The sequence below is a fragment of the Cynoglossus semilaevis genome, chromosome 12 (assembly GCF_000523025.1).
Source record: "Cynoglossus semilaevis isolate Cse_v1.0 chromosome 12, Cse_v1.0, whole genome shotgun sequence".
NCBI classification, from domain to species: Eukaryota; Metazoa; Chordata; class Actinopteri; order Pleuronectiformes; family Cynoglossidae; genus Cynoglossus; species Cynoglossus semilaevis.
In genome coordinates this window covers 38,772-53,536 of record NC_024318.1, presented here as the reverse complement: position 1 = coordinate 53,536, position 14,765 = coordinate 38,772, and the positions used below count along the sequence as shown (strand labels likewise).

At 42.7% G+C, this 14,765-nt stretch overlaps 2 protein-coding genes across 3 annotated transcripts in view; both read left to right on the top strand.

Annotated features, from left to right (window-relative positions):
* The first annotated feature begins 1,612 nt into the window (after nucleotides 1-1,612).
* On the top strand, nucleotides 1,613-10,400 carry LOC103386858 (monocarboxylate transporter 12-B-like). Of its 2 annotated transcripts, XM_025060908.1 has the most exons (10): nucleotides 1,613-4,367; nucleotides 5,487-5,790; nucleotides 6,705-6,808; nucleotides 6,974-7,117; nucleotides 7,638-7,733; nucleotides 7,843-7,996; nucleotides 8,343-8,515; nucleotides 8,869-9,121; nucleotides 9,595-9,854; nucleotides 10,026-10,400. In XM_025060908.1, the coding sequence occupies exons 2-10, from the start codon at nucleotides 5,645-5,647 to the stop codon at nucleotides 10,184-10,186; spliced, it is 1,491 nt and encodes a 496-aa protein (XP_024916676.1). In that variant the 5' UTR covers nucleotides 1,613-4,367; nucleotides 5,487-5,644; the 3' UTR covers nucleotides 10,187-10,400. The 2 variants fall into 2 exon arrangements, with proteins under 2 accessions (XP_024916676.1, XP_016892652.1); XM_017037163.2 differs by lacking the exon at nucleotides 1,613-4,367 and having other exon boundaries at nucleotides 4,876-5,790.
* Nucleotides 10,401-11,034: 634 nt separating this feature from the next.
* The window catches only part of bcl2l11 (BCL2 like 11), a 26,704-nt gene continuing 22,973 nt past the window's right edge, over nucleotides 11,035-14,765 (top strand). Inside the window, exon 1 of the transcript XR_003051305.1 lies at nucleotides 11,035-11,281. The gene's annotated coding sequence lies outside the window, so the exon portion shown is untranslated. The remainder of the gene's footprint in view (nucleotides 11,282-14,765) is intronic.

Sequence of the window (14,765 nt, the reverse complement as noted above, 5' to 3'; positions counted from 1 at the left end):
CATCAATAGTTCCTGGTACTTGTTCCTGTGAAATCAGTCTTTGGTCACAGCCCTTTGGTTTTGGTAGCCGGTCGTTTGGTCGGTGGCGGTGTTCGTTCCTGGGTTCGCGGTCATAATGTGGTGTTGCTGCCCTCTGCTGTTGTTCTCTCCGTATTATATCGGCCACTTGTTGAGGAACAGGACTTTTTTGAGACGTGCTCCTGAGCCAGGCATTAAATACGCTACACTGCAGCTCAGAGTCGCAGCTCGTGTTATTTATTATCATCGTAAACGGTAGCAAAACCAGGATGTTTTTGTCTGAGGTTTGGAGGGGTTTTTGTGTGTGAATTTTGTGTATGAATGACCTCATCCTACCATATATGGACTACACTGGTCTTTCACTACGTAACAGCTTTACTGAAATACGTTGAACACCGTGAACACAACATCATTAATGTGAACGTTAATCGTTTTTCTCTGGTCCTGGACGCCTCAAGTTCAAAAATGTGAACGTTAATCGTTTTTCTCTGGATAAAGTTGGAATAATCCTGGACGCCTCAAGTTCAAACCCCGTAATTATTTCTGCAGTGTAACAACAGTGACAAACGTCAGGCGGTGATCACATGACCTGCAACCATAGCTGAGGATCAGAGCTGAAAACCGGGTTCTTAAACGGTTCTCCAAGACATCGAAGGAAACCTGCTGTAAAATATCATTCAACTAATAATGACATTTTGAATTTTGTGCCAATCGTTGATCATTTTTCATCTGTTTTAATCCTAATCTCCTCCTCGGACCCTGACCTGCCCCCGTCACTGTTGCCCACAGACCGACCATATTGTTGTTTAAACTCCGAACCTCTAGAACCAGCCTGCTGTTGGTTTGCGATGTGCCACCTGTGCTTTTATTCTGAAAATCCCGACACTCTGCTGCCTTCGTCCTGCTCTTCTCACATCTGTGGCCTTTTATTTTCCAGTTTGTCGTCATTTCTGTTGTTGTTTTTCCTGCGGACCCTTTGCCTCTTTCCAGTTTGTCGTCATTTCTGTTGTTTTTTTTGCCTCAGTTTTGTTTTTTGTTGTTTTTTTTTCTGATCAATTATTATTTTCCTTTTTCTTGTTCTCTCTGTCTTCAACGATTGAATGAGTTTACACACATTTGCAGTTTGTACCTTTGACGGTCAGTTTCACAGTCAGCCCCTTGACTGTATGTTTGTCGTTGGTTTTTATTTTCCATGTTTTTTTGACTGTGGTTTGGTGTGGGAACAATTTGGTTTAAATGTCTTTATTTTGTTGTGTTTTGGTTTTTCTTTGTGTTTTTTTTTATTATTATTCTGGTAGGAAACAGGAACGTGAGTTCATATATTTTACCTGTGCTCTTTGAAATGACTGCTGTGGTGATTTGTTGTTGTTTTTTTTTTTTGTTGTTGTTGGCACAAAAAGAACCAGTGTGATTGTTGAAGTGACGGCCGTCGTGCGATCTCGCGACGCGGTCGTTCTGCAGGTTTAAATGTGTTGTTATTATCTCCTAATCTGTCCTGACCTGTCCTGTCCTGTCCTCTCCTGTCCTGTCCTGTCCTGTCCTGACCTGTCCTGACCTGTCCTGTCCTGTCCTGTCCTGTCCTCTCCTGTCCTGTCCTGTCCTGTCCTGTCCTCTCCTGTCCTGTCCTGTCCTGTCCTGTCCTCTCCTGTCCTGTCCTGTCCTATTGGAAAACAGATAAAAGAAAAGGAAACTGGACACAGAAAAAAAAAACCACTTTTCTGATCATTTGTATCAGTAACACAACTCTCCAACAACAGGAAACATCAGATGGACATGTGGTCCAAACATTAAACCAGTAACATTTTCCAGTATCACATTTGAACTTTATCCCAGTACCGAACAAAAACTTTAGGTCACCACCAGTTCATGAAACCAAGTTTATTAATCCACGTCGTTGATCAGATCACGTCCCTAAAACAGGACATTGACAGATTCAAATTAAAGTTAAAGACAATGTTCAAAGCCCGTCCACGTCATTTATCTTCCTGTTCACTTAAAAATCCATAGAAAAGAAGATCCCTAGAGCTCAAGTCAACATCCAAGTCACTAAGAGCATGTGGACTGGACTGAGACCTGACATGAATCGGTGAAAAAAAGGTTTGAATCCCAGTCTGTGTTTGTCACCAGTCTTAGAAGAAAAAAATAAGACCGAACTCAGCAAATCTGGTGATGGCCTAAGACTTTTGCACCGTACATTTAAGGTCCGCGCTGATGACCTTTGAAAAAAAGTACCACTTCCTGCAGTTCACGGACAGTTCCAACGATGCTTATTTGTCCTCCTCCGTCGTCCCAGAGCGACAGTATGGATACGTCTGCTCTGAGGCCTGGGATTTAAGGAATACCTCGGTGCGGAATTCACTTCCTCTGTGCTGTATGAAGTGTTTGTTCATATGAAACCATCCACAGCTATGCAGTACCGCCCCCAGCAGCCCATTGGTCTCCCTTTCTGAACATATGCAACTGCTAGCCTTAGCATCACCCTCGGGCTTCATGTAAGACGTGGACGCTGCCATTTGTTTGCTTTGTCAACTCAAAGATACCGTCTTTGGTTCTCAGGTGGAGTCATGTGAGTGGAGGTCGTGTTTTGTGTTGCAGTAACAACCTGAGGCAGAATCGGCTTTTCTTCAGAAAAAGATGTCGGAATGTTGTTGTTTTTTTTTAACTATGTCCCAGTAGTCTGTACTTTGGTCCAGGTCACAGGTCAGCGTGAAGCCCATTTGACACCGACCCGAGTCCGATTCCATATCTAGTTATTGGTGCCGAGACTTGAGTCCTGTCACAGAACTAGAGCAGGGTCCAGGACCACCTGGACTCCCAAGTTAGTCTTTCTTAATCTTTCATTTTCAACTAAATGGGATCCAAATCTACAAAATTGAGGCGTTGTTTTTTTTTTGTTTGTGTTTTTTTGTTTTTTGACCTCCACTTAGATGGAGCAACAAACCCGTTGACTTAAATCTGAAACACCTCATTGCTATCAAAGCCGTTTGCCTGCAGCAGATTCTGTGTTTAGTCTTCGCTCATGGATTCTTTTGGAATCCAGTCGAACGTCCTGTTGCATGAACACATCCAGCCTTTAAAAGTGTCTCCTCAGATGTTTGACCTGCAGGATTGTCACCCCGTGTATTAAAGTGTACAGATATTTTTCTCGTAAATGACAAAAATTAATACTGATATTAATAATAATGATATGATATATTCTACACCAGCAAATCTGTCTGTGGATCAGTGTGTTGTCAGCTGTCCAGGTCCAGACTCTTCCCAAACCGGGACTCGACCACAGACCTGATGTAAAAAAAAACAAACAAACAAAAAAAAAAAGGAAGTTGTCATCCAGGTGCTGGACTTATTGGGGCCTGGATGTGGATGTGAATCTGTTGGGGAGCCCCCTGCTGGTTGTTGGTATCAGTGTTGCTGCTTATAACTTGGATCTGAAACTAAACAAAAGTTTATTAAAATGATGATGTAAAAAAAAAAAAAAAAGGCTTCGTTCCTTGTGCAATGTGTATGTAATGAAATGAGACTTTCTTTCTTAAAATGAATTAAACTAAACCTGGACCAGGTTTACGTTTACGTGTTTGTGTCGTTACTCTGAGTGAAGTGAAGTGTTGGAGGGAAAAATCACCAGGTGGTTTGGGTTCTAGGTTCTACCACAGATGTTCCTGAGCCTTTAAAGTTTCTTTAACGTCACTGTCGTCAGGACCGTTGTTGAACACATTAGTGTGCCAAAAAAACTGCAGTGAACCTGATTTTGAAACACTGCATTTCCTACTAAAAAGTGTCTGATCATCAGGCTTCAGTTGGACAAACGAAGGTTCAGTCGTTCAAGTTATTATAAATAAGTTATATAAATTATAAACATGTGGGGCGTGTGGTCACTTCCTGAGTGCTCTTAGGCCCAGAATTACAAACATTATTCTTTTTCTTTTTTTCTTCTTTTTTTTTGACTGGTACAATGTGTCGAACCATACAGAGCCACTAAACACCTCCTGGTCGTCACCTTAAACTTACAGGTGAGAAATTCAAATTTTATTCTTATTTTACTTTACCGTTCTATTTCTTCTTTCTTCTTCTACTTTTATTTTATTTTTCCTTCCTGTGAGTGGAGCTCACATTTGTTTGTCAGTGTCGTCCAGTGACACTGTTGCCTTTCTTCACCCCTCCTTCCCCTCCTCCCCCTCGGGCCACCCCTCTCACCCCCTTCTGTAGCCTTAACTTCACAGAGTTGCAGCAGCAGCAGCAGCAGCAGCAGCAGGAGAAAGACTTTCCTTGACTTTTCTTTATTTGTTCTTTTTTCTTTATTCTTCTGACAGGAGCCATGAACCTCGGAGCAGAGGAGCACTGACTGTAACGTAAGAAAAATATTTTTTTTTCTATGTTTCCTATGTTTTTTCCTATCTCATGTCTCCTATCTTTTGATAATTCCAGTCTGTTTTTGTTGGAAACACTGGTTCAACTGGTTCATTCCATCCACTGGTTCCACCGTGGTGCCTGAGTCAAAAGTTCTCAACAGGTTAAAACATACGGAGGTAAAAACTAAAAAAAAAAAAAAAAAAAGGTTTAGAACTGAATTCCTGAGTCATGAATTCTAATTTGTAACAGTTTCAGATTGACTTGACTCAGCAGCAGCATCAGCAGCAGCAGCAATAATAGTACAAAAACCGGTCTGTTTCTATGTTTTTTTACTGCCTGTTCTTCAAGATAAACTTTACACGCAGCCGACGGCAAACAAAAAAACCTTTGATCCCGAACAGGGATTTCTCCAGGACAGAAACTCTGGATTTTATTGTTTTATCTCTTTGTTTAAGGTGTTGTTGTGTAACCTAAGGGCCGCGGCCTCCTTAACCTTAGAGCGAGAGAGAGAGAGAGAGAGAGCGGGAGACAGCTGATTTTATTAAGGCAGCTCACTTTTCACATGGAAACGTCACCGTCACTGATTCAGTGTCGACCGACGTTTGTATCACAATGAGGTGATGCTGTCAGAGGGCGGGGCCAAACCCCAGGAACTCATTACCAAATGCAAACGTTTCTGTGTTTGTTAGCATTTCAACCGCTGCCCCCCTGTGGCCTCTGACCCCCCCCCACCCTTCGCCCCCCAGCACCAACAGGCCCAGGTGAAATGTGTCTGACTTCTTATCTGTTTTTTTTACCATTAGACCCTCCTATTGCTCTGTCAGCCACCAGGGGGCAGCTGTACTGGCCGTAGTTATGTTAAAGGAACTTATTTTCACACAAAGTCAATGTTACATATTGTCAATAGTGCAGTTTGTTGACATTGATAGCCAAAGTCCATGACGTGTTTACCGATGATATCGGACATCCCTACAAAGAGACTGAACTGTGTCAGAAAACCTCGTATGTACGACATCGTCCTCAGTGTCAGTAGAAAGAAAGTCTTTGGACGAATCAGGAAACGGTCTTTGATCCACAAACTCTTCACGTCAATGTTCTGGTTTCTCTTGTTTTGTCAGTGGAGGAAGAAGAGGAGGAGAAAATCAGGAGCAGCGAGAAGATGGTTCTTTTGTAAAGAGCTACGAGAAAACCTGGGCCGAGGAGGAACATGCTGGACATTTAGAGCCAACGACAGAGAAAACAACCAAGCTGTTCTGCACCGTGATTGGCTGAAACCATGGCAGTTACCCAGAAGGGCCAGGAGGAACTCAGCGAAGGCCGCAGGAGGTCACGTCGGGTCAGACCTCCTCCGGAAGGTGGCTGGGGTTGGATGGTCGTCGCCGGCTGTTTCCTGGCCACCGTTTGCACCAGAGGAGTGACCAGGTTTGTGGACGTTTTCAGTCTGGTAACATCATTAGCAGTAGAGGAGGGGGGGGGGGTCGACACTACAACACTCTGAATGACCTCTGTGAACCAGGTGGAGTTGGCGAACACCATGTTGAAGATCTCTGAAGTTTAACGTTCCACAAACACACCTTATCAGGTGGGAGTCAAACACTAAGTGACTATTCAGCTAGAAAACAGCAGGGGGCCACGGCGTCCATTACATAATGACCAGCGAGGTGATAACCAGGGGTCAGCTGGTACAGCGACCTCAGCTGGTTACGTAGCTCAGCCATAAACAGATAAACTCCTCGACCAATCGCTGCTTCTCCGACCCTCACCTGACGCCGAATGTCAACGAAATCTGCAAAATCATGACAATAACGATAAGATAGGAACATTCTGACAAACTGTAAAAAATATATTATCTCTGACATAAGATAAAGTCTTCTTCTTCTTCATCTTCATCTTCATCTTCCTCTTCCTCCCACATGGCAGAGGTCGTGAAACTAAAGTCTGAGTCTGAAGTGTCACTGAGATCAGTCATTCTTAACCAGAGGGCAACCAGCGCCACCCACAGGGCCACAAAAATTTCAGTTTTGCCCCCTAGTGGCCGTGGGACGGCATAGGTTATGAACTGCAGATATCGTGTTCACGTTAACCATGAGTAGCTCAGTTACAATGTAGCTTTCAACCACATGGTGGCGGTAAAGCATCAGTCAGTTCCTTAACCAACACCAATACACACAGCTGCAGCTTCACAAAGCTGGCGAAGCTAGGAGTTGTTTTTAAAAACAAAAATGAAGACGAAGGTCGTGCGGATCCGGTTTTCTAAAGTAAAAAACTTTGAATATTTGAAAAAACTTAGTGTATGGTCCGGTCCACTAACTGTCCGTCTTCTGTCCTGTGTCCAGATGTGTTTCTCTGTTCTTCGTGGAGTTCCAGGAGCACTTTGGCCAGGATTACTCCACCACCGCCTGGATCCACAGCCTGGTGGACGCCACCACCATGCTCTGTGGTANGGCCAGCCTGGACCAGACTGGACCAGACCGGACCAGACTGGACCAGACTGGACCAGACCAGACCAGACTGGACCAGACTGGACCAGACTGGACCAGACCGGATCTCTGCAGTACTCCCGTGGACTGTACTACGTTAACTGTAGTACTCTAACTGTTTTCAGCTCCTCTGGGTGGTTTCCTCGGGAGTCGACTCTCCTGCAGAGCCACGATCATCCTGGGGGGGGTGCTGTCCACCGCCGGACTCGTCATCAGCGCCTTCGCTTCTAGTCTGGTCTATCTCTACGTCTCGATGGGCGTCTTAACGGGTGTGTAGATGACGTCTGTCCCTTTACGACGGAGTCTTAGGGCCACGTCGAGAATAAAAATATGTATAATTTCGGGATTAAAGAATAAAATTTACGAGATTAAAGTCGTAAATTTACGAGTATAATTTCGGGATTAAAGAATAAAATTTAGGTCGTAAATTTACGAAGTTAAAGTCGTAAATTCAGTTGATGTGTTTTGGAGTAGACGAAAGAAAAGCACACAGCGTTAGCTTTACAATGAGAAACATGGAGAATCTTGCTAATCTCAATCTTGTACTTTCGCGAAACAGCCGAGGTGTTCGTTTCGACTAATATTTCTCCTATTTTCTCTCTAAGTTTTTCTCATAGATTTGCAACTTTATTGTCATAAATTTAAAACTCACAACCACTTCATCGTAGTAATGTGGTCATTATACTGTAGTAAATGTTGTTTGTGGCGTGTGGGTTTAAAAGTCGTGACTCTAACGTCCATGTTCAGTTTCGGTCGTTTTTTTCAAACCTCCTCCTTCATTTCCTGCAGGCCTCGGCTTTTCCTTCTGCTACACTCCGTCCGTGGCCATGGTGGGAACATACTTCAGTGAGAGGAAAGCTCTGGCCTTCGGCATTTCTCTGTCTGGTAATGACGTCTGTTCATCCTTCAACTTCTCTTCTCTCCTCTTCATCCATTTTTTTTCACTCTGGTTCTGCTGTTCACACCTTCAAATCCAGTCTCACTCCATCTCCAGGTTCTGGCATCGGGACCTTCATCCTGGCTCCGGTGGTACAGCTGCTGATTCAACATTACACCTGGAGGGGCGCTCTACTCATCCTGGGAGGACTTGTGTCTAACCTGTGTGTCTGTGGTGCTCTGATGAAGCCACTAGGGGGCGCTGATGAACAGTGAGTTCTCGTCACTCTGGTCTCACCGCTGTGGAACTTTGATTATCTATATATATATTTTTTTTATATTTTAATTGCTCATGATTCACCAGCACTACTCCAGCGATCTACTGGTAGACCCCGACCTACTTATTGAGCACCCCTGCTCTAAATTTTTTTTTTTTCAGAAAATTTTTAGAAAAAAATTTTTTTTTTCAGAAAATTTTTAGAAAAAAGTATTTTATATGAATCTTTCAAAATATATTTTCTACGGCATTAGTTCGAATTATGTGATCGTCTGCATAGAAAAGTTGATCTTTTCCATTTTTTCCAAAGTGTTTTTTTTCTCTGTTTTGTCCATGAAAAGTGAACCAGCGACCACTCTGAGTCCTGATCAAGTCCCGTCTGAGACGAAGCCGATGAAACCAAACAACCTTCAGGACACGCAGTGGCTGATCTCCACCAACGGTGGCGTCAAACACACGGAGCCCGGCGGTGGCACACAAGGGCTGGACGAGGAGACGGCCGAGAGGTCAAAAGGTCGAGCATAAAATCATTAACTATAACTACTGCCGAATGACTGGAAGGTCAGAAAGTTGGGTATAAAACAAGTAAAGATTTGTCAAACATAAGGCCCGTGGGCCAAAATCGGCCCACTCAGGGTTTTATTCTGGCCCACTTTATGAATTTTGGATATAAAAAAACACCTAATAATATAATACCTAACCCTAACCCCTGACATAGACCATAAATTACAGACTGTTTTAATATTGTCTGACCTTCCTGGGAATTAAAAAAAAAAAATTAAATATTATTTTAATAATATTTGAATCAAATGATTCAAATGTCTCAATGATTACATTTTGAAAAAAATTTTTATACTTCACTCCCAGATGATTCGTCCAGAGGGGGCGCTCTCTGCCTGAGGTCCAGTCCAGAGTTTGGATTTCTTCTGATGCCGGACTTCCTGATCCTGTCCGCCTCCTTCCTGTTGATGGCGTACGGCTGCAGCAGTCCCATGGTCTACCTGGTCCCCTACGCTCTCAGCGTGGGGGTGGAGCATCAGCACGCTGCCTTCCTCATGTCCATATTTGGAGTCAGTGTGATTGTGGGAAACATCACCTTTGGCTGGATCACAGACAGGAAGTGAGTGAAGGAAGGCGGGCGTTTGTTGACGTTTTATTTACGATTGTTTTTAATCGTCTTCAGTCTAAATATTTTGTTTGGTTTTTTTTGTCAATGTTTAGCTATTCTTGAGTAAAACGTGTCTTTGGCTAATTTTGAATTTTATTTGCTGTTTAGCCTAAACATTTTTTAAATTTGACTAGGATTACGTTTTGTTTCGATTCTAAGTTTGGTTATGTTGGCTATTTTGACCCTAAGGTTTAGTTAATATTTTAGAATCAATAATCCCGTAGCTATGACATTTATCATACTTTGGCTAATCGATTAAAAAATACACAAGTGACTTTAGCTAAATATTTTTGCTCCTTTTGGACAACCTTTGGGCGTCTTTTTGCTACGTCGAGGCTATCATTTAGCATTTTTTTATGTCTACTGGTTTTGGTTTTTCACTGTGACAGAACTCGTTTAATCCTCCCTCGTCTCGTCTTCTCCAGGGGTTTGAAGAAGTATCGTCTGCTAGGCTACATGCTAGCGGTCGGCTGCGACGGCCTGTGCTGTATGTTCGTTCCTCTCCTTCACTCCTTTCCTCTCCTCGTTCCCTTCGTCATTTTCTACGGTTACTTCGAAGGAGCGTATGTCGCGCTGATCCCCGTGGTGACGTCGGACGTCATTGGCACCAACTACCTCAGCTCCAGTCTGGGCGTTGTCTTCTTCCTGCACGCCGTCCCTTTCCTGATCAGTCCACCAATAGGAGGTGAGGCACTGACACCGTCTGTGCTCGTGTTTGTTCCATGAATCAAAAAAAACTTTTTTCTTAAACCTTTGCTCTTCACCTCAGAGATATTTTTCACAGTTTTGTGCATATACTGTTGACGCGTCATGCTAAGAGGCTAACTGACCTTTAGCTGCGTTCCTGTGTCCTCAGGGTGGTTAGTGGACACGACCGGTAACTACACCTCCACCTTCCTCCTCTCCGGCTCCTGCTTCCTGTGCAGCTCTCTGGTTCTGTCCACGGTTTTGTTAAGACGTTACAGGAGGTCAAAGTGGAAAAAAGACCAAATCAGTGACGAGCAGAAGATCATCTGACATCACTGTGACCTCATCACTACAGAGACCGACTCAGAAGGACCAAAGCAGAACCTCATTTTTACTACTTTGGTTGTTTGAATGTGTGTGTGTGTGTATGAACACACACGTGTGTGTGTTAGCATTCCAATACTATTATGCCTTAAGTTTAAACTTGTTTTTTAAAGCACAAAAATATTTAATTCATAAATAAACTTTCATGGTTAAAATCCGATGCTCTGTGTCGCCTGTTCTTGTTGTTCGTCTCTCATCTCCCCAGCAGGTGGTGATGTTGATAGAGTTTTAGTTGTTTTTTGTGACATTAATCATTGAGACAGATTTATTAACATTTATGATCTTAGTGTTGTGTTTATGTTAAAAGACGCATCTGCAAAGTTGGTAAAACTAGTGTTTAACTAGTTAACTAACTAACTAACTGACTAACTGACTAATCTAAAACTCAACTTCACAAATAAACCATCTCTGAATATACTGTATATACTTTTTAAAAAAATATTTACTGTGTGTCTCCAAAGACCACGACCCAGAGGTTGGAAATCACTGGAAACCTTCTGATGGGCGATGGGTTTTATTTTCACATGAAAATGATGGAAAATGTATAATAATAATAAAATAATGATAATAATAATAAAATAATAATGTAAACACAGTAATTTAGACTATATTTATATAATAATGTAAACACAGTAATTTAGACAAATATGTTATTGTTATTTTAATCAAATGAATTAAAACAAAAGGTAAAAGTGACTTTGACAGTCAGACTTTGACAGTGTGTTGCAGCTGAAGAGCAGCAGGGGGCAGTAGGACCTGTAACAACTTTGACCCAGGAAGTTGTCAAGAGTCAACAGGAGGGAAGTGCAGCAGTGGAGGAAGAGGAGCATTTCCTTCCTGGAAGGCCCAAGTGTAGCACTGTTATTTTTAGGTATTACTTTAAAGTTTGGCTTCAGAGTACTCCCTGAGGTATTTGTTCAACAACATAATACTTCAGTTCAGGGTTAATACTGCAAACACCAGCAGGTAGCAGTTGTTTGCCTTCAGTTTGGACCTGGAGCAGCAGGTGGAAACAAACATTTGCTGCTGGTTTCATCAAAGGTAAGAAGCTCAATCTCTCTTCTACTGCCACCTGGTGACTGGATGTTCACTTCATTTAGGAGTTTTAATAAGGACTGGATGTTCACTTCATTTAGGAGTTATAATAATAATAAGAATCCTGAACTCCTGATAGGCTGGGCCTAAACAGTTGGATTTGAATTTGAAGAATGTTTGTATTTAGTTTTTCAAATTCTGCTGTTTCATTTTTTTAGTGTCACTTTCATCTGAGCTGATTCTGATTCAGTGAACTACGCTGTTTAAAATGACATTTCTATTTAATGCTATGCTATGCTATGCTATACAATGCTATGCTATGTAATGCTATGCTATGCTATGCTATGCTATGCTGTACTATTCTTATCCATGCTATGCTATGCTATGCTATGCTGTGCTGTACTATTCTTATCCACTCTATATCAAAGATACATGAGGAGGGAATTTCCCAACAAATTAAACCATGACATTGTTTTTTTGTCGTTTGCTGTCAGACATCAGTTGCGTTAGCGTTTGTGTTGTATTTTCATTTTTTTTTTGTTTACATTTGTTCGACCAGTGTTAACATTCATCACCAGCGAATCACAAACCTGGTTTTTCCCACTTTGATCGTTGTTCGTCATCGTTGTTGTTGATCATCGACGACACAATTTGAACTTAAATCGTTCTTATTCGTAGCTAATGTTCAACGGTAGCACAGGCTGCGGCTGAACCAACATGGCCGCCGACGACGCGTGTTATGTCATCTCACCGCTCACAACAACAGCTCCCCTGATGTTTGAAGTGATCTACAGAAACTGTGTGTGCGTGAGCGTGCGTGCGTGTGTGTGTGTGTGTGTGTGTGAGAGAGAGAGAGAGAAGTTTCCATTCTGTAGGTGGATGCGTGGGAGGCAGACAGAGGAGGGGTTTCCTCTGAGGTTGGCATCCCCGAACGCACACCCACACACACACACACACACACACACCAACACACACTGATTTTTGTATTTTGTGAACACTTCACGTAGACCTTTACACTCATGTACCCTGACCTTGACTTATGAGGACACGTCTAATCCTAATCCTAATCTGAGCCTCGTTCTAATCCTAACTCCAAACCAAATCTTCAAACCCACCCGTCGGGGACACGTGTCCTCACAACAACAGTACATTTCCAAAAAAACCGACGACGACGACGACAACACGCGGCGTCGTGCACCTGCGACGTGTCAAAAGTTTATCAGCAGAAGAATCTAGGGTGAACCAAAAACGCAGGTGTCTTCTCTCTCTCTCTCTCTCTCTCTCTCTCTTTCTCTCTCTCTCTCTCTCCATTCTTGCTTTTATGTGTGTGTGTGTTTGTCTGCGTGTGTGTGTGTGTGTCTACGTGTGTGAGAGACCACATCAGTCACACACACACCTCTGTGTGGGCCGACAAACGCATCACAAACACCAGGTTCTCCTGAAGAAGCCCTTCATCGACGCCCGCTGACGTTTCTCTGCTCTTCTTCACTTTTGTTTCGTGTTTTCATCGTTTCCAGAATCTTCTGTAGAATTTAAAGCAGTTCTTGTGCAGAACAAAAACCAAAACGTTGATGTTTTTCATGGTTTTCTCTTTGTTCCTTCACTTTGTTATAACTGAAGTTTTCTGACCGGGTCATGTCGACCTCGGCATCGAACCGATAACGGCAGCTGTGGGTCAGGACTCGTCTACATGCCAGTGTGTCCCAGGCGTTCAGATTTCACCTGTTTCGTACATCGCTGCGCCGATTTATAACGTTATCGCTGTCTCTCACGCTGTTCAACCGTTACCGTGGCGACAGGAAGCCACCCTCGGGTCCGCGCCCCACGCAGAAGCGGTTGCTGGAGCGTGCAGTGTCTCGTTACCATTTAAAGATTTAGACGTCAAAGAACCAGAACCGTTCACTGTTCAACCAATGAAAGCATTCGGGGGGCGGGGCTAAGACTGACGCGGCAAAACGAGGTTCAACATCCGACTGGTGGACCGCTTCTGTACTGGTTGGACGGCGACTTCTGGTCGAAATAAGTTAAATACAAGAATAAAGTAAAACTTTCAAAGATAATTTGGCACATCTGACGTCTGCCGCCATCTAGTGGCATCAACAGAACTTACAGTTGATTCGCTGTAAAGAACCACGAAACACAAGGATCGTCTGGATCTGTCTTTGGCGTGCCGTATCTGGTCCGCGGGCCGTAGTTTGCTCAGGTCTGTTTTTACTCTTTATTTATATTTGTTGTGACAACAATTTGTCAGGACATTTTGACGTGTATGGGTATTTGTGTATGTGTGTGTGTGTGTGGGGGGGGGTCGTTGTGTTGACTTTCCTGCAGTTAGGTGTGTGCGTTTACAATGTGTGTGTGTGTGTGTTTGTAAATCAGAAAACCACACACAACCTTTAAGCCTTATATTTCCATTCATGCTTCATGCTGCTGCACCCACAGTCTCTGCCCCCACACTCGCACTCACACATACTGGTGTTTGTATTTTGTGAGCACCATTTTGTAGCTGCCCCCCCCCTCCGGCGCCCCCCCCTCCCTTTTTTTTCTGTAACCTCAAATATTAAAAACACTCTCCAAACTAAATGTTGAACCTCAAAACACCACTTTCCCTCGGTGGCAAACAAAATGTCCCCATGAGACACATGTCCCCGCAAAAAAAAAAGATACGCTTCCAGAACGATGTCCCCGCTAGTATAGTATGCTAGGCAGAGGAACACACACACAGGCTTGCAGAGCATTGCTTCAAAGAGAAGAGAAATATCACAACGAGAAAACCTCGCAAAACAGGACAGAAATGGAAAAACATCGCGTTTCATAAACAGGTTCTCAGCTGAGACACAACGTCTGATGATGAACCACAACCACGGCCGATCAGAGAGAACTTATTTAAATGACTTTCAGGTTTTAAAATATTAGATCTTTTTTTTATTATTCTTTTTGGACAAACTTTTGAACGTCTGATGACATCACAGCTAAAACTGTAGTTTCAGAATTTAGTTTTTTTTTATTGTAATCTTAAAAGTCATTTTAAAGACATTTTATATTATCTATATATTTCTTCATTACTGTAGTCGGTAAAAAATTTTAAAACATAAATTACATGTGTGAAAAGTTCAGATAACAAAAGGAAAAAAAATTTAAAATCTGAAACGTGAGGATTTTTGTTTTGAACATTTAAAAAGACAAACAAAACAAAAAAAAACCCAACAGATAAAAATGAAGGAAGGCAGACGTAGAGTTTTCTCTTCTTTGTTGTGGCTCCTTCGTCTCCTCTTCCTCAGAGTCAAGTTTTTAAACTTGTGACAAATCACACAGGTCAGAGCTGGAGCAGCTGTGGCTCAGTGGGTGTAGACAGCCTGTCCTCCAGAGGGTAAAGGTTTGAGTCCGACTTCAGCGTCTCGACAGGAACTCACTTTAAAGTTTTGCTGTTTTTCTTTGTCGTTTTTTTTAAAACATTTTTTCATTTATTTCTTTTAAGATGTTTCTGTTTTTG